This window comes from Coenobita brevimanus, chromosome 84 (genome assembly GCF_032717465.1).
Source record: "Coenobita brevimanus isolate Jiangsu-jjx chromosome 84, ASM3271746v2, whole genome shotgun sequence".
NCBI lineage: Eukaryota > Metazoa > Arthropoda > Malacostraca > Decapoda > Coenobitidae > Coenobita > Coenobita brevimanus.
In genome coordinates, this window is record NC_137037.1 from 48,594,736 (window position 1) to 48,621,506 (window position 26,771).

Here is a 26,771-nt window from a genome sequence, read left to right on the forward strand (position 1 = left end):
GTGGCTATGTTGCTAGCTACAGTATAAAGATGCTGGTCCATTAGCGCTAGGGTTTGAATCTTGGTGCCGGTTGTCAGACTACCCTTTAGTTGATAAAATGAATATCTATGATAATGCCTAGAGGAGGTAATTTAGATAAGACTGGTCTTTTATCCCATGACAGCCGAGTCGTGTTGCAAGATTTTTAGAGCAAAACAATTTGCATCCCCTGGTGTATGAGGACATCACTTGGTCGGGGAGCGATATTCTTTTCCTTGCGAGGCCAAGACACCAAGTGAGTGATGTCATCAGCTACCAAGCCGGACGTCCCCAGCTGGTGAATAACACGGAAACAGGCTCAAATGCCTAAGTTACTGATACGTGCTTTGTAGCTAAACCCTTCTTGAAGTTTGTTCTCACAAGTGCCTTTACCTTCACGTGCTTGGCCTTCCCTCCCTCCCAGTCCCCCCACCATTTTGCTTTCCCACTTCCACCGTGGGAGGGTAGAGGGGACCACAGTCTGAACTTCCCGCACGAATGAAATGAGCTTGAGGGAACACGTCTACTCCCTTCTGCCGCCCCGAGCCAGCTGATGACGGCTACGGCCACGGGACCCCGTGACATCTTGATACGGTCATGCGCGGACTGCTCCAAAATTTGAACCAAGCATGAGACGACTGTATATTACCTAGACTGTGGGGGAGACGTCGACGACGACGACTGGGACTACCGTGTTTGTGGGGAGGGGGTTGTCGTTCTGCTCCGCACTTCCTCACCTTGGGTCCCCGTTGCTACCTTAACTAATTTTGTAAGACATTTTTCTTTTTACTGGTGCTTCTTGCTTCCCTTTTATCATGTTTTTGTACTTTTACTGCGTCTCTTTAATTTATCATCCATTTTACCCTACCCAAGGTCATTCATCCCTCCAATTTTACTTCGCTCACTATTTCTTATACATGTGTCTAGGATGTCAAATGGAACAGGTTGTGCTGGTTCACTTTCCCTTAACCTCGTTTCAGCACCATCTACCATCAACTGCAAATGTGATGACAACTGAACTCTATGCCATTTGTCCTACATCAACTTTTCACCTTATCTTTTTTTTCATTTGCCACTTTCCCCTGACTTCTTTGGCGCACTCCAGTTCCTTCATTCAACTCTTTATTACTTAAGATTCAAGAATGGCTGTTCCGCTTGCCTGTTTGTCATGAATCTGTCCAGTTATGCTGCGTTCTCAGGTAATGAAAAATTAGATCACCTTACCCGGCCAGCTATTTCCCGTCAACCTTCTGTCTCCAGCCCGATTCCTTGCTTGGATCTTTTCTCTGTGTTTAAAGCCTGACTAATACAAAGCTGGCAGTCCCACTGGTCACAAACCACACACAAAAAACAATATTCTATAAAACATTTGTCTGTCTGTGGTCCCCCCTTGGATACAAAAACAGCCACTATGAACCTGCATTTACTCATCTTCAAAATGTGCATACTCGATGTACTCTGGTCGCCTCACAGCCAAACTGTCAGTCACGTCAGGCCAGTATTCAGCTCGGCTAAGGAAGCTCCCAAACACCTCTTCCTAAACAATTTATTTTGCTTAGTTTACCTTGCCAGCCTCTTCTGTGTGACTTAAATGATTCTAAAATCACCATACTCTACAGGACAAAAACATGCAAGACCATATTATTCAGCCATATCTAAAAATAAATTGATGAGGAAGAGGTGTTAGGAAGCATGCTTAACCGCTGATAATAGTAGCCTATAGTGTCTCCCACATATTTCTGTGCACTACAGCCTAAGAAAACCACCCTCCTCCCATCAACTCAAGAGTCTTTTCCTGAGTTAAATTAAAACATTAGGGATCAGCAGGAATAAACTAAAGAGGACATCACATGAACAACAAAAGTAATCACCCCAATTCAACTCCTTAAAGATAATCAGAAGATACAAATAAAATAATATGTTGGGAATCATATACTGTACTTCTCAGTTCAGGAGGGTCTCAGTTTCTTTTCCTTATCCATTCATCCATCCATTATTTAACCCTGCGTTGCCCCATGAGGAGCATAGGAGCCCGGGGCTAGGCAAGTTGGTCCTGACATTTAAGATGAGACTGACTAGCCTCACTCATCCCTCTGCCTTATCTATTTACGATATTTTGCATATTATACCTTACTGTTCACTTGCTTAGGTTTTTTGTTTTTGTATTAATGACAGACACTGCAGTTGCCTCTTATTTTTCATATTACACAGTTCTCTTGAATGTCACTTGTATATTTGTATCATCAAAAGAGACTGCATGACTAACAAGTAGTAGTAGTAGCAGTTACAATCCCAATCTCATCTGCATGTGATCCCAGTGAACTGCAGGCTGAAGGTTTCCTCCTCCTACAGTCCACCATACTTTTGGGGGACTGGGAGGGAAGTGAGAGATGTCTCTGTCTAAACAGTGGAGTTGCCCAGCTATATCGGTGCCACAACAAGAAAGCATCACTCTCTAGTACCAAGGTAATAAAAGACACAAGGTTATAAATTTGCCATATGCAAAAATAAATCAGTAAGGAAGAGCTGCTAGGCACTCTTTACCTGATGAGAATACAGTATGAACCAGGGGTGGGATACACAGTAATATTTATGAGCAATTCCCTTAAATAATTTAGATTTGTTTTTGCAGGAAAAACAAGAAATGCAGGAAGATTATGTACTCTTTTTTCCTCATTCTTCCTGAAGAAGACAGACATACTCTAAGGTAATTTCATTCTCATAACCAGAAACTTTGATATGTAGGAGCAACAGGAGACATGGGAAGACTCTATACCCACCTTTACTTGTTCCTCTTCCAAAAACAAGTCTAAGTTATGACCAGGAATCAATCATAAATATGTCTGTGCATCTCATCCCTGGATGTCTTACTAAATTACCTGTACAGTACTGTTTCACTCATGCTAGACCTCTGAGTGAAAGTGAAGTAGGCCGATTAGTATGGAATTTGAGCAGTTACAATATATGCATACCATTCCTTGTTAGTACATACACTGATGCATGCAAGCATGCTGGAGCGTTTATAACTATACAATACTGCAGTAAAATTCCCTGTTAATATAAGCTTCTCCATGCCTCCTTTGTGTTTCTATTTCTCTCTACTATTCCTACTGTAGCAACTATTTTTTATACCTTTTCCTTCCTCTGTCCTTTAAATGTCCTGGACGTGATGATCTGTCTCTCCCAGTTTACTGTACCAACTGTATGAAAGAGCTGGTGATATTCTGAAACCCATTCCTGTCTTATGATGACTCTTCTGTATTTTCTGTTCCAACCTAGTCTTTTGTTTTCTTCTTGTCCATCTCACATCTTGGCCTGAGGTTTGAGGAGCGACTGAAGCTTCTGGGTCAACATAACATCGCCCCTGACCTTCAACTTGCCACTCATGAAGGCAGATTGGGGGTTGAGTTTCCCTGCAGCCAAGGCTGTGAGGTCATCCTCTGCCAGAATCAGAGTAACATTTGGCTGCACTCCTCCCTTGGGTGGTCCCTGGTACACAGCTCCAGTGCCTTCTTTCAGGTCCACTGCTGGAGGAACAAGGAATATTATACCACAGTGGTCTAAAGATACCAGCTGTAGTGATTTTCATGTGCAGTATTATGCATGTCTCATTCCTCAAGAGATAGCTGGAGGCACTTCACATCTATAATGTTCACAGAGGAGCATTCTTGTCATCTGATTATTCATTTTGTCTCAGATGGTTAGGCTAGGTAAAGTTATGTCAAGCTGGGGTGAAGCCAGATACTCACTCCACTGTGCTGCCACTTTGCCGCTGCGTTTGATGTCCAGCAGGAAGACAGCCTTCACCCTGGGGGCCAGGGTGGGGTCAGCTGCCACACGGGAGGCAATCTCGCTGAACACGCCTGCTCCTGCTGCCTCACCCCCACTCTCTGATGCACCCTCAGATCCACCGCCTTCTATGATGTCCACATACCCACCTGTGGACAACGACATCATCATCATCATCGTCATCATCATCATTCTACATACCTACCTATCAACATTTCATCACCACCACCATCACCTTTCCCACCAAATAAGGGGTGGGTATTGTGAGACAATAATTTTTCCTACATATCAACCAGCAGTCACAGGCAAGTATATGAAACAGAGAGGAAGGAGAGATGAAACAAAGCAACAATGTTGAGAGTAGAAACTGGTATACCAATAAAACATTACGAACCTCAGAGATTTGTCAAGTACTCACTCTTCCCTTCTCTAACACCTGTATTTCTCCATGTGAGCAAAAGACCTTACTACTGTATCAACTTTTTCTAAAAATTCTGAGAGAGTGCAGCACCTCATCAGTAAGTTTTAAGTTCTTTAGCTAAGTACTACTTTCACAAATTTTTCTTTTTAAAGATCAGTAAGACCTTTGATACCTGGTGGTTGTGTGAATCAAGTGCTCCAATTGGATGTGGCCTTTATAGGTTTATATCTGAACAGTGGTTGGAGTATAATTTTCGCACTGCATCACTCAAGAGGCAAGCAACTTATCACTTTCACCTTAAATGTCTGAAATCACTAGCCCAGTCCTGGGTCCTTATACTGCTGATGGAGCAATAAAGGATGAGATGACAGATACAGACAGATAAAGAAAATCCTTGCACAGCAGTTCTACATTCCATCCATGGTTTCTAATTAGTTCTACAGAGGAAAACACTGCATTTCCACATCTCAAACTTGCCTGTGAGACATTCCTTGCCAATTTCTTTGACGATAGTGGTGAAAAACACTCGGGATCCCTCCTTCCACATGTTCACAACTAGTGTCTGTCCAGGCAACACAGGCTTGCTGAACCTCGACTGGTGTGATGAGAAGAAACAATGACATGAGTTCACGGAACAATAGATGGAAAGTACTATTGAGTGGAGTCAGGGTTTTCTGTGGTACTGCATTCATTTTATTATCAACACATTCCCTGTTATGAATGAGTTTAAAACTCAGCTATGTTTGTGGGCCTTATGGAGTGCAATTAAAACCATATCAATGAAAGTAAAATCTTTAAAATGTTCCCTGCAACAGCCATGATTCAATCTTGTTACCTCCTGGTAAACAGTTCACTGCCCTACCACTGTCAACAAAGTCAGTAAGTTGAAAATTCAAGAACAAGAGTGTGGTAATATTTGTATTCCCATATAATAGGGTAAAAGCTGTACCAGAAAATAATAAGAACACAGTTTATAAACATAAATAGTAAAATTCTACCAAGAATCAATCACTGTAAAACACACACACACACACAAATTAACACACACACACACACACACACACACACACACACACACACACACACACACACACACCGCTCGCTGGTGCAGTGGTAACATTCTCGCTTGCCAACTGGTGGACGAGAGTTCGCGCCTCGCTCAGGTTGCGAAAAAGTTTCACTGACGAAGTGGGTGGTTACTGTTCCCCTTGAGCAAGGGGACAGGTGTGTATGTGTGTGAAGGTCACAGCCTTGCCCTTAGATCGGACTATATGAGCTCTCAGCTCCCTTCCGAGAGGGTAAAAGCTGACGATCACGACCATCAAGTGATCCTGACCGACCCGGTGAATTACACATACACACCTTCCAGAAATATTGCTATAAAAATAAAAATCAAGTTTGAGGATATAATGGTAAATATAAAACTAAAGTGTGCAGGGATACTTTAAAAGAAATGATACAAAAAACATCAGCAGATAAGAAAATCATGGTAGAACTAATAGTGTTATACCTTCATAGCCTTAAACTTGGTGACATCACCACCGCAGTAGGTGGCAAGGATGGCCCGCGCTGTTATCCCAAAGTAACAGTAGCCTTGCAGGATGGGCTGAGTGAATCCTCCCATGGCGGCAAAGGAAGGGTCAATGTGCAGGGGGCTGGGGTCACCAGAGAGCCGATACAATGCAGCCTGTTACATATAAGAAAGCTGAAAAGAACACATCTAATATTCCAGTTAGAGGAATAGCGGTTTGAGTCCAGGCTACTGTAGTCCAGGACATGTAGGGAAACAGTGTGTAGGTGGTTGCAGTCACTGGCAGGGCAATACAGTGTTGTATATTAAATAAAGATTTTTAAAATTCCATGTCCAACATTAACTCTATTTGTGGTAAGGAAATGTACTTTCTTATTCTCTATCATGGATTCCACCATTTCACAAGAACACAAGTGGATTTTGAATTAACTGATTTTTACACAAAATAACCCCAAGTAGAAGGAATAGCAGGCTGCAGAAAGATCATCTCAGTGGAAGGGTTCAAGCATGTGAAAGTTTTGACTAACTGCTGTAACCAGTGTTGGCTGAAAGGTTTGACTAACTAATGTCACCAGTGTTTTATGAAGAGGGGAGCAGTAGGGTTGGAAGCTTATTCAGGCATTCAGCTCTTCACAGGCCTGGCTCAAACAAAGCTTATCCTGTGCCTGAATTAATGTGTCTGATCATCATGCCAACTATTTTCAACCATTATATTGGATAAGAGAGGTCCTGACATTGAAAAATGAGAACACAAAAGTAAGAGAGAAACCAATAGAGCACCCAGTGAAATGGACCAAGCATCCATTGACTCTACAGTACATTCAAACATTTGAAAAGTTTGGTTCCAGCCAAGTCTAACCTGGTCAATTCCAGTCTTGTACTCCTTGGTGGCATCAGGCGCTCGGGTTGGGTGAGGCTGGAGAGACACAACCACCTTGCTGGACCTGGGGCCGCCAAAGCTGCCCTCACCCACAAAAAAGTTGCAACCCTGTGCACGAGACACTTCACTGCCTGTCTCGTCTTTGCTTGTAGCTAAAAAGGAAGATGGGATGTATATAAGAAGGTAACAGGGACTATTTTTTTTTTTTTTTTTTTCATTTTTGAAGTCTCCAACATGCTTGCATGCATCGGCCTTGGTCACCTAATGGCGGCTCTCCATGCTGCACGATCTATGGCAGCTTCCCTGTTTAGTCCCTTAACCCTGAGGTCACACTTAATGACCTCGTCCCACGTTTTTCTCGGTTTACTCCTCACAACCCCACCCCCAATATTAATGCCTAAAGTCCTAATTGCAGCAACTGATGTGATTTGAGTTTTATGCCAAAATGCCTAATTGGTGGGGCCTATAAAAAACTACAGAGCACTTCCTCTGCCCTGACTATGACGTTCATGTTTTCAGGCCAACGAGAACTCTCCCCTGAGTGGTGTGAGGGAGGATCAGATCAACCCGGGCGGTGGGGGGCACCCTCCCTCTGGGCCGCCTCCATGCCACCCTCTACCCCACTTCCTCACTCCCCCCTTGTCCCCCATCACCCTCCCACCCCTCCACACACCTGTATCTCTCCTGCACCACCACCTGTCCCTTCCCACCCACTCTCACCCCTTCTCCCACTCTGCTAGCCTTGTGTCCCCCCTGAACCCCACCCCATCCCTCCCTCCTTGTCCCTCACTACCCTCCCACTCCCTAAAGACTCCTGAGAGGTATCAGGCCACCAAGATGTTACAGAACACACTGAAGTGCTTTCTTTTCATGCAAAAAGTTGGTTATTTTTCCAACCCCAATACCTATAGGCCTACTCCCCACAGCCTATTTTACCTCCCCACAGCCTAGTAATCTCCCCACACCTACATACTCCTGTTTTCAAGGTTGGTGTGACAAGACACTTTGAAATTACCTGTTTCAATAAGAAAAATATGTGGTTATCAAAATTTTCACATTTTACAGTGTTTTCGAGGGGGTAATGATTATAAACGTTTTTTAACTTTGATGCATGATTGTGTGGTAACCATTTGGCCTACGGGGGTGCGGATTGCATTGTCAGGTGTGTAAATTCTTCCTCTTTAGCCAGAACACAATCAATTTGCCCTTGGTGAAAGTCGGCAAAACATCCACGAATTGCGGTTGTGGGAGGTACCCTGCCTGAAATAATTGCGGTCTTTAAAGGGTAACACTTCTCACCTTCTGCACCCAAATATCATCCCCCATCCTCTCCACATGCCCAAACCATCTCAATCTATCTCTCCTCATCACAACACCAATACATTCCAGTCCCATCCTACCTCTCAACTCTTCCATCATAAACCCAGCCCCCCCAGGCCTTGCACGCAGGGATACACTGCACATCTACCTAATCATTGTTATTTCTGTATGTTTGAGCCTGCGAATATCCTCTTCCTTTACCACCCAGGTCTCACTACCATACAGCATCACACTCCTAACACTTGCAGCATACAAAGACCCCTTAGCATGTAGGAAGAGTCCTCTCAATGTCAGGAGAGGCAACAGCTCCCTGAACTTCTTCCAACCACCTCTCACCCTAGCCATAGAGCTAGCTCCTACCCCACCTCCAGCACATAACATGTCTCCCAAATAACAAAACAGTAATAACTAGAGACAGTAATAACTAATGCCAAATTACTGTATCCCCTCTGCAATATATGAACTTACAGTCTGGCTACAAGAAGCCATTGCAATGCGAATGTTGGTGTGCATCAGGGATCAGTTTTGTGCCCCTTGTTGTTTATCCTGGTACTTGAAGCCCTCTCACATGACTTCAGAAATGGACTCCCATGGGAGATGTTGTGTGTTGATGATTTGGTGTTGATTGCAGTGAATGAAAGGGAGGTGGAGGAAAGATTTAGGAAGTGGAGCAATGGATTGGGGCACAAGGGCTTAAGAGTAAATGTAGATAAAACAAAAGTTATGGTATCTATGGCTGGTGGCAGTACTGTCAAAGAAGAGGGAGAGTGGCCATGTGCGATCTGCCACAAGGGCGTGGGAAGCAATTCCATCTTATGCTGTGTTTGTGATAAGTAGGTGCTTAGGAGATGTAGTGGTATTAGAGGTGGACTGTGATATAATGCTGATTTCATGTGTGCGGTGAGTTGGGGAGAGCAGGTGGAGACTGTCAGACGTGAAAGGATTGAACTTGCTGGTGAGTCTCTTGACTATGTGGGAGAGTTTTGTTATTTGGGAGACATGTTATGTGTTGGAGATGGGCTCTGAGGCTAGAGTGAGGAGTGGCTGGAAGAAGTTAAGGCAGCTGTTGCCTCTCCTGATCTTGAGAGAACTCTCCCTTTGTGCTAAGGGATCTTTGTATGCACCATTTGTTATGAGTGTAATGCTGGATGGCAATGTGACCTGGGCAGTAAAGGAAGAGAATATTCGCAGGCTTAAACATACAGAAATGATAATGATTATATGGATGTGCTATGCATCCCTAAGTGTGAGGCCTTTGGGGGCTAGGTTTACTATGGAAGAGTTGAGGATTTGGATGAGACTAGAGTGTATTGGTGTTGTGATGAGGAGAGGTAGACTGAGATAGTTTGGGCATGTGGAGAGGATGGGGGATGATAGTTGGGTGCAGAAAGTGAGAGGAGTTAATGTTGTGGGTGGGCCTGCGAGAGGTAGACCGAAAAAGACCTGGGGCGAGGTTACTGAGTGTGACCTCAGGGATAAGGGACTGAATAGGGAAGCTGCCACAGATCGAGCAGCATGGAGAGCTGTCATTAGGTGACCAGGGCCGATGCATGCAAGCATGTTGGAGTCTTCAAAAACAAAACAAAAAATTAAAGGAATATAGTTAATGATCTCTCTTGTCCTGCTGCAACAGCTCAACCAGAAGCTGAGCTATCAACATCATGGACTATATAATCAGCCATTAAGTTCTATTGACACAGAATGCAGAAAAGTAAATATGTGTGTGTGTGTGTGTGTGTGTGTGTGTGTGTGTGTGTGTGTGTGTGTGTGTGTGTGTGCATTTACCTATTTATAGTATACAGGAACTGAGCTACACTTGTGCTGTCCTGTCTCCATATCTACATATATCTAGTCTAGTTTTAAACACATGAAAGTTTTTTGCCCATGCCACCTCCTTGTCTAAGTCATTCCAAATACCTATGTTTCTGTTAGGGAAACTGAACCTTATAGGATCATTAAGACATCTACTTTTCTTTAATTTAAAGTCATGACCTCTTGTGCTTCCATCATCCACCACAAAAAGATCCCCTCTATCCACCCTTTCTAGTTCTTGTACATTTCTAAATGTTGTGATCGTCACCTCTTTCCCTTCTCTCACGCAGTGTTGGTAACTTCAGTTTTTCCAATCTCTTCTCATAGGTCAGTTCCCTTCACCCGCCCCATCCCAGAGAAGTGAATTCACGTCCTCACATGATGTGCACTCATATCCCGGAGACGTAAATTAACGCGGCAACATTGCAAGGTCCCTAATTTGCACAATTTTCAATTTTCGCGAGTGATTTTTGGCACGTATACACGGGACACCTTCCTCTACAAGATGCCAGGCAGGGACAATGCCTTACCCAGCATGACCTCCTCCCCCCCCCTGCATGCCCTTTTCTCAGCAATTCACCTGTTATCAATGACCTGGCCAGTAAAGCCATGTCATGCCACGGTACGAAATTCAGGGCCAGAGTGATTCCCCAATCGATGACAATGTGGAGGACAAACATTAGAGGAAGAAACAGTCAGAAATGATGATCAGGTAATGTGGCAAAAAAGGGTCAGGAATGGTGATGAGTTAGTGAGTGAAACAATGCTTATAATGCCTATATTACCGTTTGAAAACCAATATACTCTCGTACTACATATAAATTCATACCAAATAAATAAATAAATACCGTTTATGAGTGGTGTGGAATAGTTATCCTCCCACAGAACTCGTTTTCTTTGCAGCCAGCCTGATAGAAAACCCTGTAAGGTAAGGAGGTACTCATACCTGGATCGAGTATTTTAAACCTCAGGTGAGCGATTTCTCTATGAATTTTCGATGTTTCTCACCAAAAGCGGATGTTTGAGCAAAAAAAAAAAAAAAAGGTCCAAAAATGTCGGGACTGGAGCGTACCACTGCCCAGAAAACGTGGGGATGGGGGGGGGGGGTTAAGCATGGTATCAGCCTTGTGGCCATCTGCTGAACCCTCTCCAGTTTATCAATATGCCTCTTCAAATGAGATGACCATACCACAACTGCATACTCTTTGTCTTATCATGGTCACTGTCAACTCCCTCAGCATTTCCTCATCCATATATTTAAAAGCCACTCTAATGTTGTTCTGTAATCCATAAGTGCCTCCAATGATTCTGTTTATATTCTTTTCTGGTTACAAGTCATCCTGAATAATCTCCTTCTCATCTTTTCTTTCACTAATTATCCCATTGCCCATTTTATATGTCCAATGTGATCATTTTTCACTTGCTCCCATTTCTAATACATGACACTTCTTGGCACTGAAATCCATTTTCCAAGTCTGGCTGCAGCTGTGAAGTTTGTCCTCTTAAAGTTTTTTACAACTATCAATACATTTAATATGTTTCATGATTTCAGCATCATCTGCAAACTACTCATGTAACTATTCAAACCTTCTGGCAAATCATTTATATATACAGTACATCAGAAACATTGTAGGGGATAAGACAGAGCCCTGGGGTACTCCACTGGTCATATTTTTCCACTGTGAAACCTTGTCTCTTACAACTGTTCTCATCTGCCTTCCATCCACTTTAATACAGTAGTTTCCCATGCACTCCTCCAAAGGTCTTCAACTTCCACAGCAGTCTCTTATAGGGCACCCTGTCAAATGCTTTCTTGAGATCAAGACAGACACAATCTGCCCACCCCTCTCTTTCCTGTGTGACATATATTACCCTACTATAGAAACTTAATGGGTTAGTAACACAAGATCTTCCTTCCTTAAAACCAAACTGTCTTGGTGTTATCACTTCATTTTCTTCTAAACACTTCATCCATCATTTTCTAATACTTTTTGCACATATTTTACAAACAACACAAGTAAGTGATACAGGTCTGTATTTGAGTGGATCTTCCCTATCTCCTCCCTTGAAGACTGGCACAATATTTGCTCTTTTCCGGTCTCTGGGTAACTGTCCACTGTCCTAAGAGCTCTTAATGATAACATAAACAGACCAAACTAATTGGACTGCACATTCTTTCGGGATCCACCCAGCCACACTATCTGGTCCCATTGCTTTCCTCACATCCATGTTCCTCATCAGCTGTAGTACCTCATTCATGTCAATTGCAGTTTCTGCCTCTCTCATCATCCTGGGTTCTATTTCAGTTTCCCTAAATTCCTCTTCCAACACACTGACTGACTGCAGCTTGTTCATTATTTCACACAAATCTTCTTCTCTTTCGTTTCATCTCCATCCTTCAATCATATTACAGTATACTGTCCTTAACTTCCATTATACCATTTACAAACCTATAAAATAGTTTGGCTCTTTTTTACATTTAGTTACAATATTTTTTTCGTATTTCCTTTCTTCCTCTCTCCACACGCTTTCATATTCATTTCTTACCTGCTTGTATTCCTCCCAAGCCCTTACCTTCTTCTTACTTTATTCTATGCTCTGTTTCTCGCCTCAAGTGCCATTCTGCACCTATTAAACCATTCTTTATTCCTTTCTATTGCTGTGGAGAATTTTGGGACATACTGAATTTACTAACTCCTGTTTTACATACTTCTATGAAAAACTCATATTTCTCATTAACATTTGTGATCACATTCATTTTACTTCAGTCTACATTTTGGGAAAAGTGTGTGTGTAAGTATGTGCATGTGCATATGTGTGTGTGTGTGTGTGTGTGTGTGTGTGTGTGTGTGTGTGTGTGTGTGTGTGTGTGTGTGTGTGTGTGTGTGTGTGTGTGTGTGTGTGTGTGTTTCCTATACTGTACTCACTCTCTATGATGACAGCAGCACCAGATCCTTTGTCCAAGACGTCTCTAATAGTCATGGTCGTGGACAGAGTTGCAGCAGGAGGCAGTGGCTTCAAGTTCTCAATGTACATTTCACCGAGCACCGCCTGGAGTGGCATTGGATGTAAAGCATTATTTGGCTGCTGAACCAGAACTCTACTAAGCTGTAATAGCAAATTTAAAAAGCACCTGTTTTCATATTGTTAGAATATTACTTCCGTAAAGCACTGTGATCCCCCTGAGATGTCCCAGTTAATATTATTCTTGCCATCCCAACATCCATCTATCATTTACCCTATTCATAAATACCCAACTACAGTAACAGTACCGTAATTGGAATGGCAGGGGATCGAGGGTCTTCCAAACTATTGTTTTTTTCGCATTACTGGGAGGGACATCTGAAAATATTAGAAATATGCACATGATCATTAATACTTTCCACTTCAGCGAAACTGTTTTCATTCATGGAAAAATTTTAAAATGTGACCAAAAAACACTTAGAAAAATAATGGGATAAACATTTTTATGCGCTCTTTCAACTTATACTCATCACAACTATTTTACTTTATGCAACATCACTTTCATTTTTCTTTCCTCTTATTTTACAAAGCCTCAGCTTTCTAACAGTATAAAAACAAATCCGCTGATCCAAATACTTCGGGGTGAAAAAATTATTGGAAAAGAAAAAACTCAAGCGCGTGGCAGGGTAGGAGAGAGGGAGAGTGGAGAGGGGGGGGAAGAAGGAGGGCTCTGCTGGCTGAAGGAGAGTCAGGCCTTGAGCTTATCACTTATTGTGTCACATGTTTTCATTTATCAGTTTTCTTTCTACCATGACTAGTAGGTGTGGGAGCCATTGCTACTTTGTTGTAGTCATTTATTGGTCTGAAAATCGAGTGGAACTATCGGAAAAGAGTCAGATTGGGCACAGGTATAAACTGAAAATCGCCGTCCTCCCTGCTTGCTGCCACTCCCTCCTGCTAGCGGGATTTCGGCGTCATCTCAAAACATTCGGAGTACTGTATTGGGATATTAGGATTGGTGGTGGTCGGACTGAAGGACTTTTACTGTACCGTATTCACACATTGTTAGAGAAAGCCATATTCTGGAAAGTCAGAGATTAGGAACTTCATAGTTCACCTGTAGTGAAAAAAAAAAAAAAAAGCTAAAATTTTCTTTGTTTCTGTGGCCTCAAGTTGACAGACTAAAGAAATTCAGCCATTTCAGCCTGGTGCTCATTGACAGCTTTTCCTGAGGTATTGACAAGGATTGTCTGTGTTGTGAGGGGGAGGTGCATGAGGTGAGCAAGAGTGTTCTGGTATGACAGTAGGCATTATAGTGAAAGCTAGGTGGGTTGTCTATCAACTGTATTTGGTGACAGTACTGAATGACTAAGTGCTGGAGAATGAAGCCTTCTTGTGGAGGTATCAGTACAAAATTGGCGGCAAAGCTAGCCAGTTTTACAAGTGCCCCTCAAATCCCTATTCCTCAAAAGGAAGATGGTAGGCTACAGTAGAAAGGCACCTTCAGCCTGCAGTCCACTGGTTCATATTCAGAAGAGCCTGAGGCCACAAGAACAGAACGATGATGGCCACATTATAGTCTAGCTACACTAACTCATATCTCTATAGGCAGGACACTTGCTGTGGAAAGAATAACTGGATGGGGTTGACAGGATTGTATCTGCCTGAAGGTTATGTAGTGTAGTGGTGTCAGGTGTTTTTACCTATCATATGTCTATGTAGTGCAATGCTGTCTTGGATATTCCAGGAGGAATTTTTTCAAGGTATTCTGTGTAGGATAGAGCTGTTGCTAGCTATTTTTTTTTTTTTTATGTGAGGAAGAAGGAACCAAAGGCCACGAGCCCACAAAATTGTTCCTTCCAAGAGAAAAACAAAATAAAAGAGAGCGCCAAATTCAAGATCCGATCATTTCGAGATGCCTAGATACACTGTGTTTGAAAGACTGGAGATCATGGGAAGCTTGAAATACAGACAGAGGGAGACAGTTCCAGAGTTAACCTGTTGCATAAATGAAGGACCTGGAGTAACGGTTAACTCTTGCATTAGAGAGTTAGACAGAAAAGGAATGAGAGTTTGCTGCTAGACGGGTGCTACGCGCCTGTCGTAGAGGTGGCGGAATGCATGCAGACAGTTCAGAAGAGCAATGACCATTGAAGTAGCGATAGAAAAGAGATAAAGATGCAACAGTGCAGCAAAGAGACAAAGGTTGAAGGGAGTCAGTAAGAGGAAGAGAATTAATGAGACAAAAAGCCTTTGATTCCACCCTATTGAGAAGAGCTGTATGAGGAAGCCTCCCCACACATGAGAGTTGTACTCCACACAGGGGCGGATAAAACCCCTGTATAGAGCCAACAGTTGTGCAGGGGTAAAGAAGGAACGGAGTCAGCTTAGCACGCCTAATCTCTTGGATGTAGATTTTACTAGAGATGTAATATGATCTTTCCAAGATATGTCCCGAGTAAATGAAACCCCAAGCATGTTCAGGGATGATGCAGGATTAAGCTGAATATTATTAAACATTAGTGGGTATACCTGTTAAGATTTGGTCGGGTTGATAGGTGTAAAGACCGAGTCTTTGATGCATTAAAAACAACCAGATTATTTTCACATCAGAGATACGAGCCAAGTCAGACATTAGATGTGCCATTGCCTCATCATTTGTTTGCTGAAGCAATTGCTCTGATGGACGTTGCAGGACCTGAATGGAAAGGTGAAGGGTGGAGTCATCAGCGTGTGAGTGGATAGGGTTAGATGTACAGCTTAGAGAGTCATTGATGAATAAAAGGAAGAGGGTTGGTGATAGGACAGAGCCCTGAGGAACACCACTGTTAATAGATTTAGGAGAAGAACGATGACCTTCTACAACAGCAACTATAGAATGACCAGAAAGGAAGCTAGAGATGAAGGCACAGATAGAAGGATAGAAACCATATGAGGGCAGTTTGGAAATCAAAGATTTATGCCAGACTCGATCGAAAGCCTTTGAGATGTCAAGTGCAGTGGCAAAGCTTTCGCCAAAGTCCCGAAATGAGGATAACCAAGAGTCTGAAAAGGTAGGTGAGAAGATCGCCAGTGGAGCATCCCTGACGGAACCCATACTGAAGATCAGGAAGAAGGTTGTGATAGGAAATTCTTTAAAGTTTTTCTATTAAGAATTGACTCAAAAACTTTTGAGATACAGAATGTTAAAGCAATTGGGAATGGTCACCCTTCTTTGGGACTGACTGAATGAGAGCAAACTTCCAGCAAGAAGGAAAGGTGCAAGTTGATAAACAAAGGCGAAAGAGTTTGCCTAGGCAGGGTGTAAGCACAGAAGCACAGTTCTTGAGAACAACAGGAGGGACTCCATCAGGCCCATATGCCTTATTAGTATTGAGGCCTGTGATGGGAAAAAATACATCAGCTGAAGAAGTCAGAGGGGGGAAGTGATGGAGGAACAGCACTGGAATCATCTAAGGTGGAATTGGAGGAGAAAGTCTGAGTGAAAAGATCTGCTTTATCAGTAAAAGAAATAGCTACAGAGGCATCAGAGTAGAAAAGAGGAGGGAAGGATGATGAGGTAAAGTTGTTAGAAAGGTTTTTGGCAAGGTGCCAGAAGGAGCGGGAAGAATTCGAGTTGGAGAGTTGAGAACATTTAGTAAAGATGAAATTATTTTTGGCAGAGCGAAGAACAGACTTAGCACGATTCCAGGCAGAAACATATAAAAGCTGTGATTCAGGGGTGGGTTGGCTCCGGTACCTTTTATTGGCCCTCTCCCTGTTGCGGACAGCATTAGAACAAGCGTGATTAAATCAAGACCTTTTTGCATTAGTCAAAGGATATGAGAAAGGAATGTATGCTTCCATACCTGAGAGAATAACCTCCATAATGCGCAAGGCACACTCAGATGTCTTCCGGCCATAGAAGCAATAATCATTCCAGGGAAAATCAAAGAAGTACTGCCTGAGGGCCTCTTAATCCGCAGCTCCGAAGTGCCACAGATGACTTTTCTTTGGAGGGTCAACAGGCCATACCGGAGAGATAGGACAGGGTAAGGTGACAAGGTTGTGATTGGAGGAGCCCAACGGAGAGAAAAGATTAACAGTGTAAGCAGAAGGATTAGTTGTAAGGAAGAGGTTAAGTATGTTGGAGCTCTCTCCAAAGAAGTCAGGGATACAGGTAGGGTGCTGTACAAGCTGCTCTAGGTCATTAAGGATAGAAAAGTTTTAGGCTTGTTCACTAGGTGGATCAGTGAAAGAAGAGGAGAGCCAAAGGTGGTGGTGAATAATGAAATCTCCTAGAATGGAGATTTCAGAGAAAGGACAAGCTTATACACAATGAGTGGTCCTACAAAGAGACACCTTCATGGAGTGGCACCAACAGAACTAGGCTGCTTCACTGCCCAGTAATACAAATGTCCTTCAACTCCCTCTCCATCTCCTGAAATGTGAACAGTTGGCTACAGGTAAAGGATAACTTCAGCCTGCAGTTCATTAGATCCTTGTCCAAATGAGTCTGTCACAAAAACAATAACAACAACAATAACACAAAATGAGTACATTCCTGAACACACACCTTTGAAAGATCAGGAGACCAACCAGGTATTTGGGTCCAGAAGTTGCTTCTCGTCAATGTCAACTGTGCAGGGAGGATAGTGAAGGTGGGCAGTGGGGCAAAGTCCTCACTGTTCTCGTACAGATACTTCAGCCCATCCTCGTCTTGCAGTGATACACCCACTGAGGAAGAATACCAGAAAATATGTGTATGGATACTATAGTTCCTTCACTTTAACAAGGCCAGATTTTCATCCTTTTGTGGCTTATTTCATTCAGATAGAAGGCAACAAAAGATGGCTGTAGGGTCATTCCATCATGAGGAACGTAACATTCCGAGACATATTATTGAACTACTCTCAATTATATTTGCAAATGTATGCAATATAAACAAATGGCTTTTGCAAGCTATATTACCAACACTTCACACCACATTATATTATAGACAGATTATTTATATATTTTAATTTTGATGCTATGCAGGTTTTCAAAAGTTGCATGAGGAACGTTACTGCAATGCCACCCCATCATGTACTGTACTTTGCATATATATAATTTATATGTTATAATTTATGATATATAATTTATATGATATGTAACTTTTATGGTATTTACAGTCATTTATATATTTTTGATCAATTCTGAGGTTGGCACTAAAGGCTGACATTTGCATGGAATGGCCCTTTATAAGATTTATGTTGTACCTCTTTGTGACTACCATCATCTTCTCATCTTAAGCTCTTGGTATGACTCAGCATTCAAAAAGAAGAGAGAGAGGAATTCTAGGCCAATTTAATTTAATATGGACATAACAATAGCAACAGCCAATCCTACTTTAAACATTTTCATGTGTATGAGTATGAGGCTATGCAAACATAATCTAATACATTAATTTCGAGGTTAAGTGTACTGAGACGGTTTGGTCATGTGGAAAGAATGGATGACAACAGTGGTGAGAAAGGTATATCTGAGCGAATTTGAAGGAAGCAGGAGGCGAGGTAGGTTAAGAAGGAGGTGGAGGGATATGGTGGATGAGTGTGTGAGGAAAAGAGGTATGGAAGTAGGTAAAGCTAAGGAACTGACAGAGACTGAGCCGGCTGGATGAATTTTGTGTGAAGAAGCTCATAATCAGGGATTTGGCACCCCTCTTTTAAAGTGACAGCATTCAGATTGACTCTATCAGACAGGTATACAGAACGCGCTGAGATTTTTTTGATCTATCTGATGAAGCCAAGATTCCGTGGGCTTAAATGATGAATGAATGGAAGTGGGACCCAATGACTTGGACAAACTTAAGCTGTCTGGATGTTGCTACTCCTCACCCTGCCCTAGGGTGGGAAAAGTGGTCTGGATGATGATGATGATGATGATGATGACTAGTTTTGGCTGAATTTTGTATGAAGTCTTCTACATCTTTTGCAAGATGCATCCCTGGACATATCAATAACCAAATGTTAATATGAAAGCCTTGTCATATTTTAGTACATCCTGTACAGTATACAGTATTCTGGAATTTGTGCCCAAGTGGTGTAACATGAGAATGTGTTCATTTGTTGCTGTGTGGAAAGACCGTTGGGCCTTAGGGAACAGCCTGTTAACTCTATGCTCCACCTCCCAAAATAAAATAAACAAATAAATAGAATAAAATTAAATAAATAAAAATGCACTACTGTACTGAACATTATTCATGCTAGGTGGATGGGATCTAGGCTGTATTATAAAAAAAAAAAAAAAAAAAAAAAGAACCTTAATACCATTTCTAACACCTATGGAGAACTAAGCTGCTGCGTGTGCAACTTACCTCCAAATGCATAGAGTATCACATCCTTGGAGTTGTAAGTGAAAGAAATTGGACCAACAGTCATCCCTAGCGCTGCCATCTGTAGGTAAAGCACAGAATTAAACTCAGCATTCAAAAATGGCAACAGAACCAACTAAATTCAGCATACCAAAACAGCAACAGAAACAGCTAAACCCAGTATGCCAAAAGAGCAACATTAACAGCTTTTATTTATATCGTTTGATCATATACAGTGGTTTATAAAGGCTCCAACATGCATGCATGTATGTTGTTCAGTAACCCTGGTCTGTCTGGCTGAGCAGACCCATCTATCTTAAGCAAGTAACAGTCTCTTCAGGGCTGTCCTGTACAGTGAACCAATGTTCCCTTTCAGGAGACAGTGTTTCACCACAGTGAGGCGTGGGTCAGGGTGTGGAGGTCTGGTTACCAGCTGGACACTGTAGCAGCACCTCCTCACTCAGTTGACAGGGACATCATAATAAGCTCCACATTCACCCATTATTTGGTTATATGGTCACCACCAGACAACTGTAACAGCCTGCTCTCGGCAGACAGAAATGTATTGTAATATTATGGTACCAACAGTGAGTGGCTGTGATATAACAGTGTGATAACGACGACGATGATGATGATGATGATGATGATGATGATGATTATCGGAGTACTTACAGGTCCAGATGTTGCCTTGGTTGATGATGATGTGGCATAGGTGCGGTTGGGCTGGATGTTGGGGCCTTGTGTTAGTGAGGACAGTGCCTGTGGACAAACACTTTGGAGGTGAGAGTGATGCATTTGTTCACTCATCATTCAGGGTTTCATATTTCATAGCACTAGTAATAATAATAATAATAATAATGATGATGATAATAATAATAATAATAATAATAATAATAATAATAATAATAATGTAATAATAAACACAAGAAAAATAAGATTAAAGTATTAATCAAGACAATCTGTGGATCAATCAGTAATAATAATAATAATACTGTATTAATAACAATAATAATAAAAAATAACAACAGTAACATAAATACATCATCCAATCCTGCGTTCCCCCATGAGGAGTGTAGGTCCCCGGGGCTAGGCAAGTTGGTTGTGTAATTTAAGATGAGAGTGACCAGCCTCATTCATCCCTGAGCAGGATCACATGAGCAATAAACCTCAACCACCACTTGGATATAAACCTACACAGGCTCAGTCTGGCTGGAGCACCTTAATTACTCACTAAAAACCACCAGGCACCATAGTCTGGCTGTAGGGTTACGTCCCAGAGTAATAAGTGTTTTCCTGATGTACGGAAAACCTTTTGGCTTATCATTCATTCATTCATTCATTGCCAGATGCCATGTATCCCAAATGGGGTGGCCAAGGGCTTAGAGTTAATTGTTTTACAGGGAGGGGCACTAATCCTCCACCAACCCCACTTGACACGTAGGGATGCCAACAGCATCTGGTGTTCCCAGGCGGTCACCCATCCAAGTACAAGTACTAACCAGACCCAACGTTGCTTAACTTCGCTGATCGGATGGGAAGCGGTGTACTCAACGTGGTATGGCCGTTGGCTTTTAGCTTATCGCTATGTGTAAAGTCACCCATAGACAGAAGCTTTTGGCTTATCGCTATGTGTAAATTCACCCACAGACAGAAGGAAGAGGAAAGAAAGAAGGAAAGAAAGTCAGATGAGGAAGGAAGGAAAGAAGAAAGGAAGAGAGGAAAGGACAGTCACCTGAGGATGCACAACATCAAATGAGTGGATGGTGAGCACCCCCAGCAACAGTAACAACAACAGTGAAGTACTAACTGAGATGATATGTGTGCTGGCCTCTGCTGTGGTGCTGAGGTGTTCTGAATTACTGAAGTCACAGATCCTGTCCCAGTTGTCTCTGATGACCTCTGGTGTAACAGCATCACTCTGACTCTCATGGCACATCACACCCTCAATGCTCTCCCAACGGACTGGACAAAATGTGAGGCCAGTAAAGGAGGTATGGTAAGGTACAGTACTGTAAGGTAAGGTAAGGTCAGGAAAGGGAGTAGTAGTTGTAGTCCTAGGTTCATCTGAAATGTGAACTTGGTGGACTGCAGGCTTGAGTTGCCCTGCTCCTGCAGTCCACAATCCTCCTTTTGGGAGATAGGGAAACAGTCAATGGATGTTGTATAACCAGACAGGTGAGCTGTCCAATGATACTGGTGCCACTGTGTGAAGGCATCCCTCTCCAGTACCAAGGTAAGGTAATGTAAGGTAAGAAAAGTTAAGCTAAGGTAAAATAAGGTATGGTAAGTTAAGGTTAGGTTAAGTTACATTATGTTAAAGCAGAAGGCAGCATAAGTTTGGTATGGATAGAATAAAGCAAACCAGAGTGGGGTACGTTTGGGCAGGTTGGATAAATAAAGTTAAGATAATCTGAGTTAGATTAAAGCATGAGAGGAGAGGAGAGGTCTGGTGTGCTTAGAATAAGGAGGGAAAGGTATGGAATGTTGGGCTGGGTTAAGTTAGGTAAAATTAAGTTACAAGAGGGGAAAATTGTCTTGGCATAGCTTGGCTAGAGCAAGTAAGGATGTTAAGCTAGGTTAGAACTGACTGATCATTTGAGATCATAGCCAATGTCCTGTTCGGAGGAGTTCCAAATGAATAAGCAAGATACATTACTGCAATTATGATGATGCAAATTCAGAGCAGATTATATGAAAGAATATTCAGGAGGGAGAACAAGAAAGAATAAAAGGTGGTCCATTTATAAAGCTTCTTTTCCACTCCACAATGTGATTTCTCCTGTGCTGTGGAGACAGCTCAATTGCTTGTAGTATTATCACTGTCTATCCTGCCCTGGTGCATTTCAAATCACATGGATTATCCATGCCCACTGTCACACCCACACCCACACCCACACAAGCACAGTAAGCCATCAATATGTAGGATATTGCAAGGTGGGTTACTTGTGGAGTATTATATATGGACCACCCTATACAAACAACATTCACATTTTTATACAAAAGATATCTTGTTTTCACTTAATATCCAGCCAGCTGGCCATAATGGAATTACTGTATACGGAGTAAATAATCTCCACTTTAAGTGGAATGTTCTGATCTGTTTCCAGTATCCCAGAACTGTGATTTGTAATACTGTAAAATTTATGTTCAGTATTAAGCATCCACTATGCTACCTGGTATCCATCTTAGAATTAAGCTAATTAGGATTCTTGCTACCACCATCAAATATCAAAATTGCATGCAAATGACAATGAATACTTGAGTTTAAATACATTATTAGTTGCACTTAACACAGTGAAATGTACACTTTAGTAAATTATGCCTTTGTGGACAGCGTGCTGCCTCACTCTACACTTTGCTTTCCCCCATCCTGTCACTCACACTTGCTGACAAATCCACCACCAGTCATGTAGAGTCCACCAGTGTCAGTGCTGTCCTTATGACACAACCATGCCACAAGCGGTGCCACCAAATCAGGCTTGTATTCCTTGAACAAATTTGCAGTAGGGAAATTAAATGACTAAAATACTGTAATGTGTATAATGTGAATTGTATACGATGCCTGCAAAATGTATCCTATTTTTGCTGTAATTGCATTCTGAAACAGTGAATAAAATTTTGAAAATACTTTACAGTACCTTCTTGTCCATATGCATGCCTCCCATTTCATGTAAAAAAGCATACTGAAAACAAATGCAATATGCTGTGCACACACAAATACAGTACAAGTCCTATTATCCGAATGGCAGGGGACCGAGGGTCTTTTGGACTATTGTTTTTTTTGGACTACTGGGAGGGACCTTTGAAAACATTAGAAATACGTAGGTGATCATTAAGTAAACACTTAAAATGATATGGATTATTGTTTTAGACACCAAAAATGCATAGAAGTGTGGCTGAATAGTTGCAGGCAGGTACATCCAAGTCCAAGAGCAAGTCCAAGCCTGATGAATCCATCCATCCATCATCCAATCCTACATTGCCCCACGAGGAGCGTTGCAGCCCGGGGCTAGGCAGTTGGTCACGACATTTAAGCTGAGAGTGATCAGCCTCACTCACCCCTGAGGGGCATTACATGAGCCTGATGAATCCTTAGATAAAACCCAGAAAATTTCAAAAAATTTTGCCTTAAAAAATTCAGAGTATTGGTATATTCGGATTATTAGTGGTCAGATTGGAGGAACATTACTGTATTTACCAAATGAAAAACCAGTGCATTTGCCTACTGTGTGACCTGCATTGCACCCTGAAATAATCAAAGTGAGGGTAATGGATAAGTGTGGGGGACACCAAAATGGGTGGAATGAGCTGGCTATATTGTGGGGGTGGGAAGGGTGCTGCAGGATTATCACAATGGTTTGAGTGCAGCAGATGTTCATTTCAAGGACTTCTTTATCATGTATCATGGCAAGCTTGTGTTTCATATGTTTGGTGTTTTGTGATGCAGGCAAAGAAAAAGCAAAGAGCAGCAGCCTTCATTGCAGAAAAAAAAAAAAAGATCAGCTAGACAATGATACATTTTTTTAAAGCACTGTGCAGCAACAAGCAAAAATTTACCAATAACTTCTTGCAACGCTGTGTCCTGTCTTCAATGTCTCTCATTCCTCTCTATATGACAGAAATTCTCCTTCCTTGTCATGCTTGTTTGTTGCTTGTTTTTTATTGCTATCATTAAAAAAAAAAAAAAAAAAAAAAAAAAAAAAAAACCACGTCATATAACACATTCCACTGCTGCAACACACAGAGAAGTGTCAGTGAACTCTTGTTCATAGCTGTTCCTGACCTGCAGATGAGAGAGACTTTTAAATAAAGAACCCATCATTATAAGAGATTCTTCTTAAGCTGATTACAATCATCTGGCAGCAGCAAGAACAAAACAAAAGAGGTGTTGCTGTGCTGAAGGAGTTTGGGTTGCTTCACTTAAAGCTATCTCAGTACTATTTTGCTGATAAATTAATACCTGTTTCTTGTGTGGGAGCGTTGTGGTGTTGAGGTGGATGTGATAGGAAGCGTTATGAGGAACACACTGAGGTGGTTTGGCCATGTGGAGAGGATGGAGGGTGAAAGACTGACGAAGAGAGTGTATGTAAGTGAGGTGGAGGAGGAAAGAGGGAGGGGGAGGCCAAGGATGAGATGGAGGGATGGGGTGGAGAGGTATATGAGAGAGGGGGGTGTGAGCTGGGAGCAGGGGAGTGAAATGGCCGGGGACAGGGCGACTTGGAGGCGATTTGTTTGTGGCCACCCCAAACGGGATTGAGGTGTCTGGCAATAGATAGATAGATAGATTCTTGCATAAAGTACTTTGTGATTCATTACAAAGTCAGTGAATGATGGTGGTTACCCATGATCTGGATAAATACTATGGTACTATATGTGTAAGTTAAAGAGTGACTCACCAGGAGGTATGATGTCCTCCGCCATGCGTGTGCCACCAAATGAAGCTATGGTATTGCAGTTAATGTTGTACTTCTGACCCTCAATGGCAACAGTATTGCTCAGGCCTAAGAGACCCAGCTTGGTAGCACTGTGGATTAATACACAAAATAAGGAAGTGGAACAAAATACAATAAAGGTACAGATACTCTGAGGAGTGAATGAGATGGGCTGTATATATTCTAACAAAATCCAAGTGAGATCAGTAATAAAGTCCATTAAGCTCAATACACATGTCTTGAAATTATAAAAAATACAGTGAATATGATGTGTCTTGGTTGAAAGAGTTAGTCCTGCACTGACCTGTAGTTGGCCTGTCCAAAGTTGCCAAAAATGCCTGATGTTGATGTGGTCATGACAATGTGGCCATACCCCTGCTTCTTCATTACAGGGAAAGCTGCACGGGTCACCAGAAAAGAGCCCCGCAAGTGGACTCGATGTACTAGATCTACAAGGGGACACAGGGGCACAAGACCAGCATTACTGGGTATATAATTAGGCCTTGTTGTTATTACAAGTCACCCTTCTGACATTCTACTTTGCTATGAACTAAAAATGGTAACTGCCACACTCATACTGCCCCCTTCACAGTGTAAAGGCTATCTATCTATCTATCTATTGCCAGACGCCTCAATCCCGTTTGGGGTGGCCACAAACAAATCGCCTCCAAGTTGCCCTGTCCCCCGCCATTTCACTGCCCTGCTCCCAGCTCACACCCCCCTCTCTCATATACCTCTCCACCCCATCCCTCCATCTCATCCTCGGCCTCCCCCTCCCTTTTCCCCCCTCCGCCTCACTCATATACACTCTCTTCATCAGTCTTTCACCCTCCATCCTCTCCACATGGCCAGTGTAAAGGCCCATGCCAATATTACAGAAAGTTTAACTATATGAGACTAACTTCCTTGGTGGTGTTGTGCTATATGAGACTAACATCCTTGGTAATGTTTCCATGATAGAAAAATCTTGGGTCACATATGGGATTTGAACCACGGGTGCATACTGACCTAAGAGCTCTAGACCACCAGGCATCTATGAAAACTATGATAAATTATAGAAAAACTGCCTCCTAAAGCTCTATTGCTACTGATAAAGCTGATCTGAAAGCTTCCCCTGGTTACAGTACCAGCTGTCTAGAAAAAGCTGTGATATTATGGAATCTCTCTCACTACAAAGAATGCATGTCTCATGTTGGCTTGTAGCAATAGGCAGCAGATTATCTATCTATCTATCTATTGCCAGACGCCTCAATCCCGTTTGGGGTGGCCACAAACAAATCGCCTCCAAGTCGCCCTGTCCCCCGCCATTTCACTGCCCTGCTCCCAACTCACACCCCCCTCTCTCATATACCTCTCCACCCCATCCCTCCAGCTCATCCTCGGCCTCCCCCTCCCTCTTCTCCCCTCCACCTCACTCACATACACTCTCTTCGTCAGTCTTTCACCCTCCATCCTCTCTACATGGCCAAACCACCTCAGTGTGCTCCTCATAACGCTTCCTATCACATCCACATCCACACCACAACGCTCCTTTATATTATTACTACCTTTAAATGTTTACAAGCATAAAGTCGGACAACAATATTCCATTTTAATAAGTCTGAGACACTGTACATAAATATCTACTATTAAACACCTTCCTCCTCTCTCTCATGCTCATTCATGCATTTTCACAAATACACACACACACACTGGTCGCTAGCTCAGTGGTAACATTTTTGCCTGCCATCTGGTAGATGGGAGTTTGTGCCTAGTTAAAGTTGTGAAAAATTTCACTAATGAAGTGGATGGTTACTATCCCTCTTGAGCAAGGGGATAGGTGTGTGCATGTGTAAAGGTCACAGCCTTGCCTTTAGATCGGACTATATGAGCTCTCAGCTCCCTTCCAGGAGGGTAAAAGCTGATGATCACCCCCATCATGTGATTCTGACTGACCCAATGAATTACACACATACACACACACACAAAAAAAAAATACAGCTACCAACCCCACATGATGACAATGTTTTGAAGGCATAAAAAGTAACCCCTGAGAACCTGCACTACTTTTGTGCTACAACTGAGTGACCAGCTGAAATCAACTTCTTATGATAAAGATGTAAAAACAACAGCTGATAAAACTGTGTGTGTGTGTGTGTGTGTGTGTGAGAGAGAGAGAGAGAGAGAGAGAGAGAGAGAGAGAGAGAGAGAGAGAGCGAGAGATGGGGGGGGAAGTCAATCCAGAAAAGGCAATACAAACTGCATGTATTCAGGTGTTGACTGTGATACCCTGT

At 42.4% G+C, this 26,771-nt stretch overlaps 1 protein-coding gene and 1 pseudogene across 1 annotated transcript; both read right to left on the reverse strand.

Annotated features, from left to right (window-relative positions):
- Positions 1–3,321: 3,321 nt before the first annotated feature.
- Positions 3,322–25,531, reverse strand: LOC145410171 (peroxisomal multifunctional enzyme type 2-like). The gene is made up of 14 exons (XM_080280369.1): positions 25,507–25,531; positions 24,803–24,947; positions 24,463–24,590; positions 22,448–22,564; positions 20,874–21,028; positions 19,739–19,825; positions 19,070–19,148; positions 17,291–17,451; positions 12,699–12,822; positions 6,619–6,791; positions 5,739–5,915; positions 4,706–4,823; positions 3,768–3,956; positions 3,322–3,545 (listed from the first exon to the last, which is right to left on the reverse strand). Exons 1-14 carry the CDS (start codon positions 25,529–25,531, stop codon positions 3,322–3,324), a joined length of 1,902 nt encoding a protein of 633 aa, XP_080136495.1.
- Positions 20,511–20,635, reverse strand: LOC145410283 (5S ribosomal RNA; annotated as a pseudogene).
- Positions 25,532–26,771: the final 1,240 nt, after the last annotated feature.

What these genes read in the sequence shown, in the direction of transcription:
- LOC145410171 (XM_080280369.1), bottom strand. Translation starts at nt 25,531, where the DNA reads ATGCCTGGTGGTCTAGAGCTCTTAG. An exon ending in TGGTGGTCTAGAGCTCTTAG is followed by an intron (nt 24,948 to 25,506) that starts GTCAGTATGCAC and finishes GTCCCCTTGTAG; the next exon opens with ATCTAGTACATCGAGTCCAC. An exon ending in GGAGGACATCATACCTCCTG is followed by an intron (nt 22,565 to 24,462) that starts GTGAGTCACTCT and finishes TCCCTACTGCAA; the next exon opens with ATTTGTTCAAGGAATACAAG.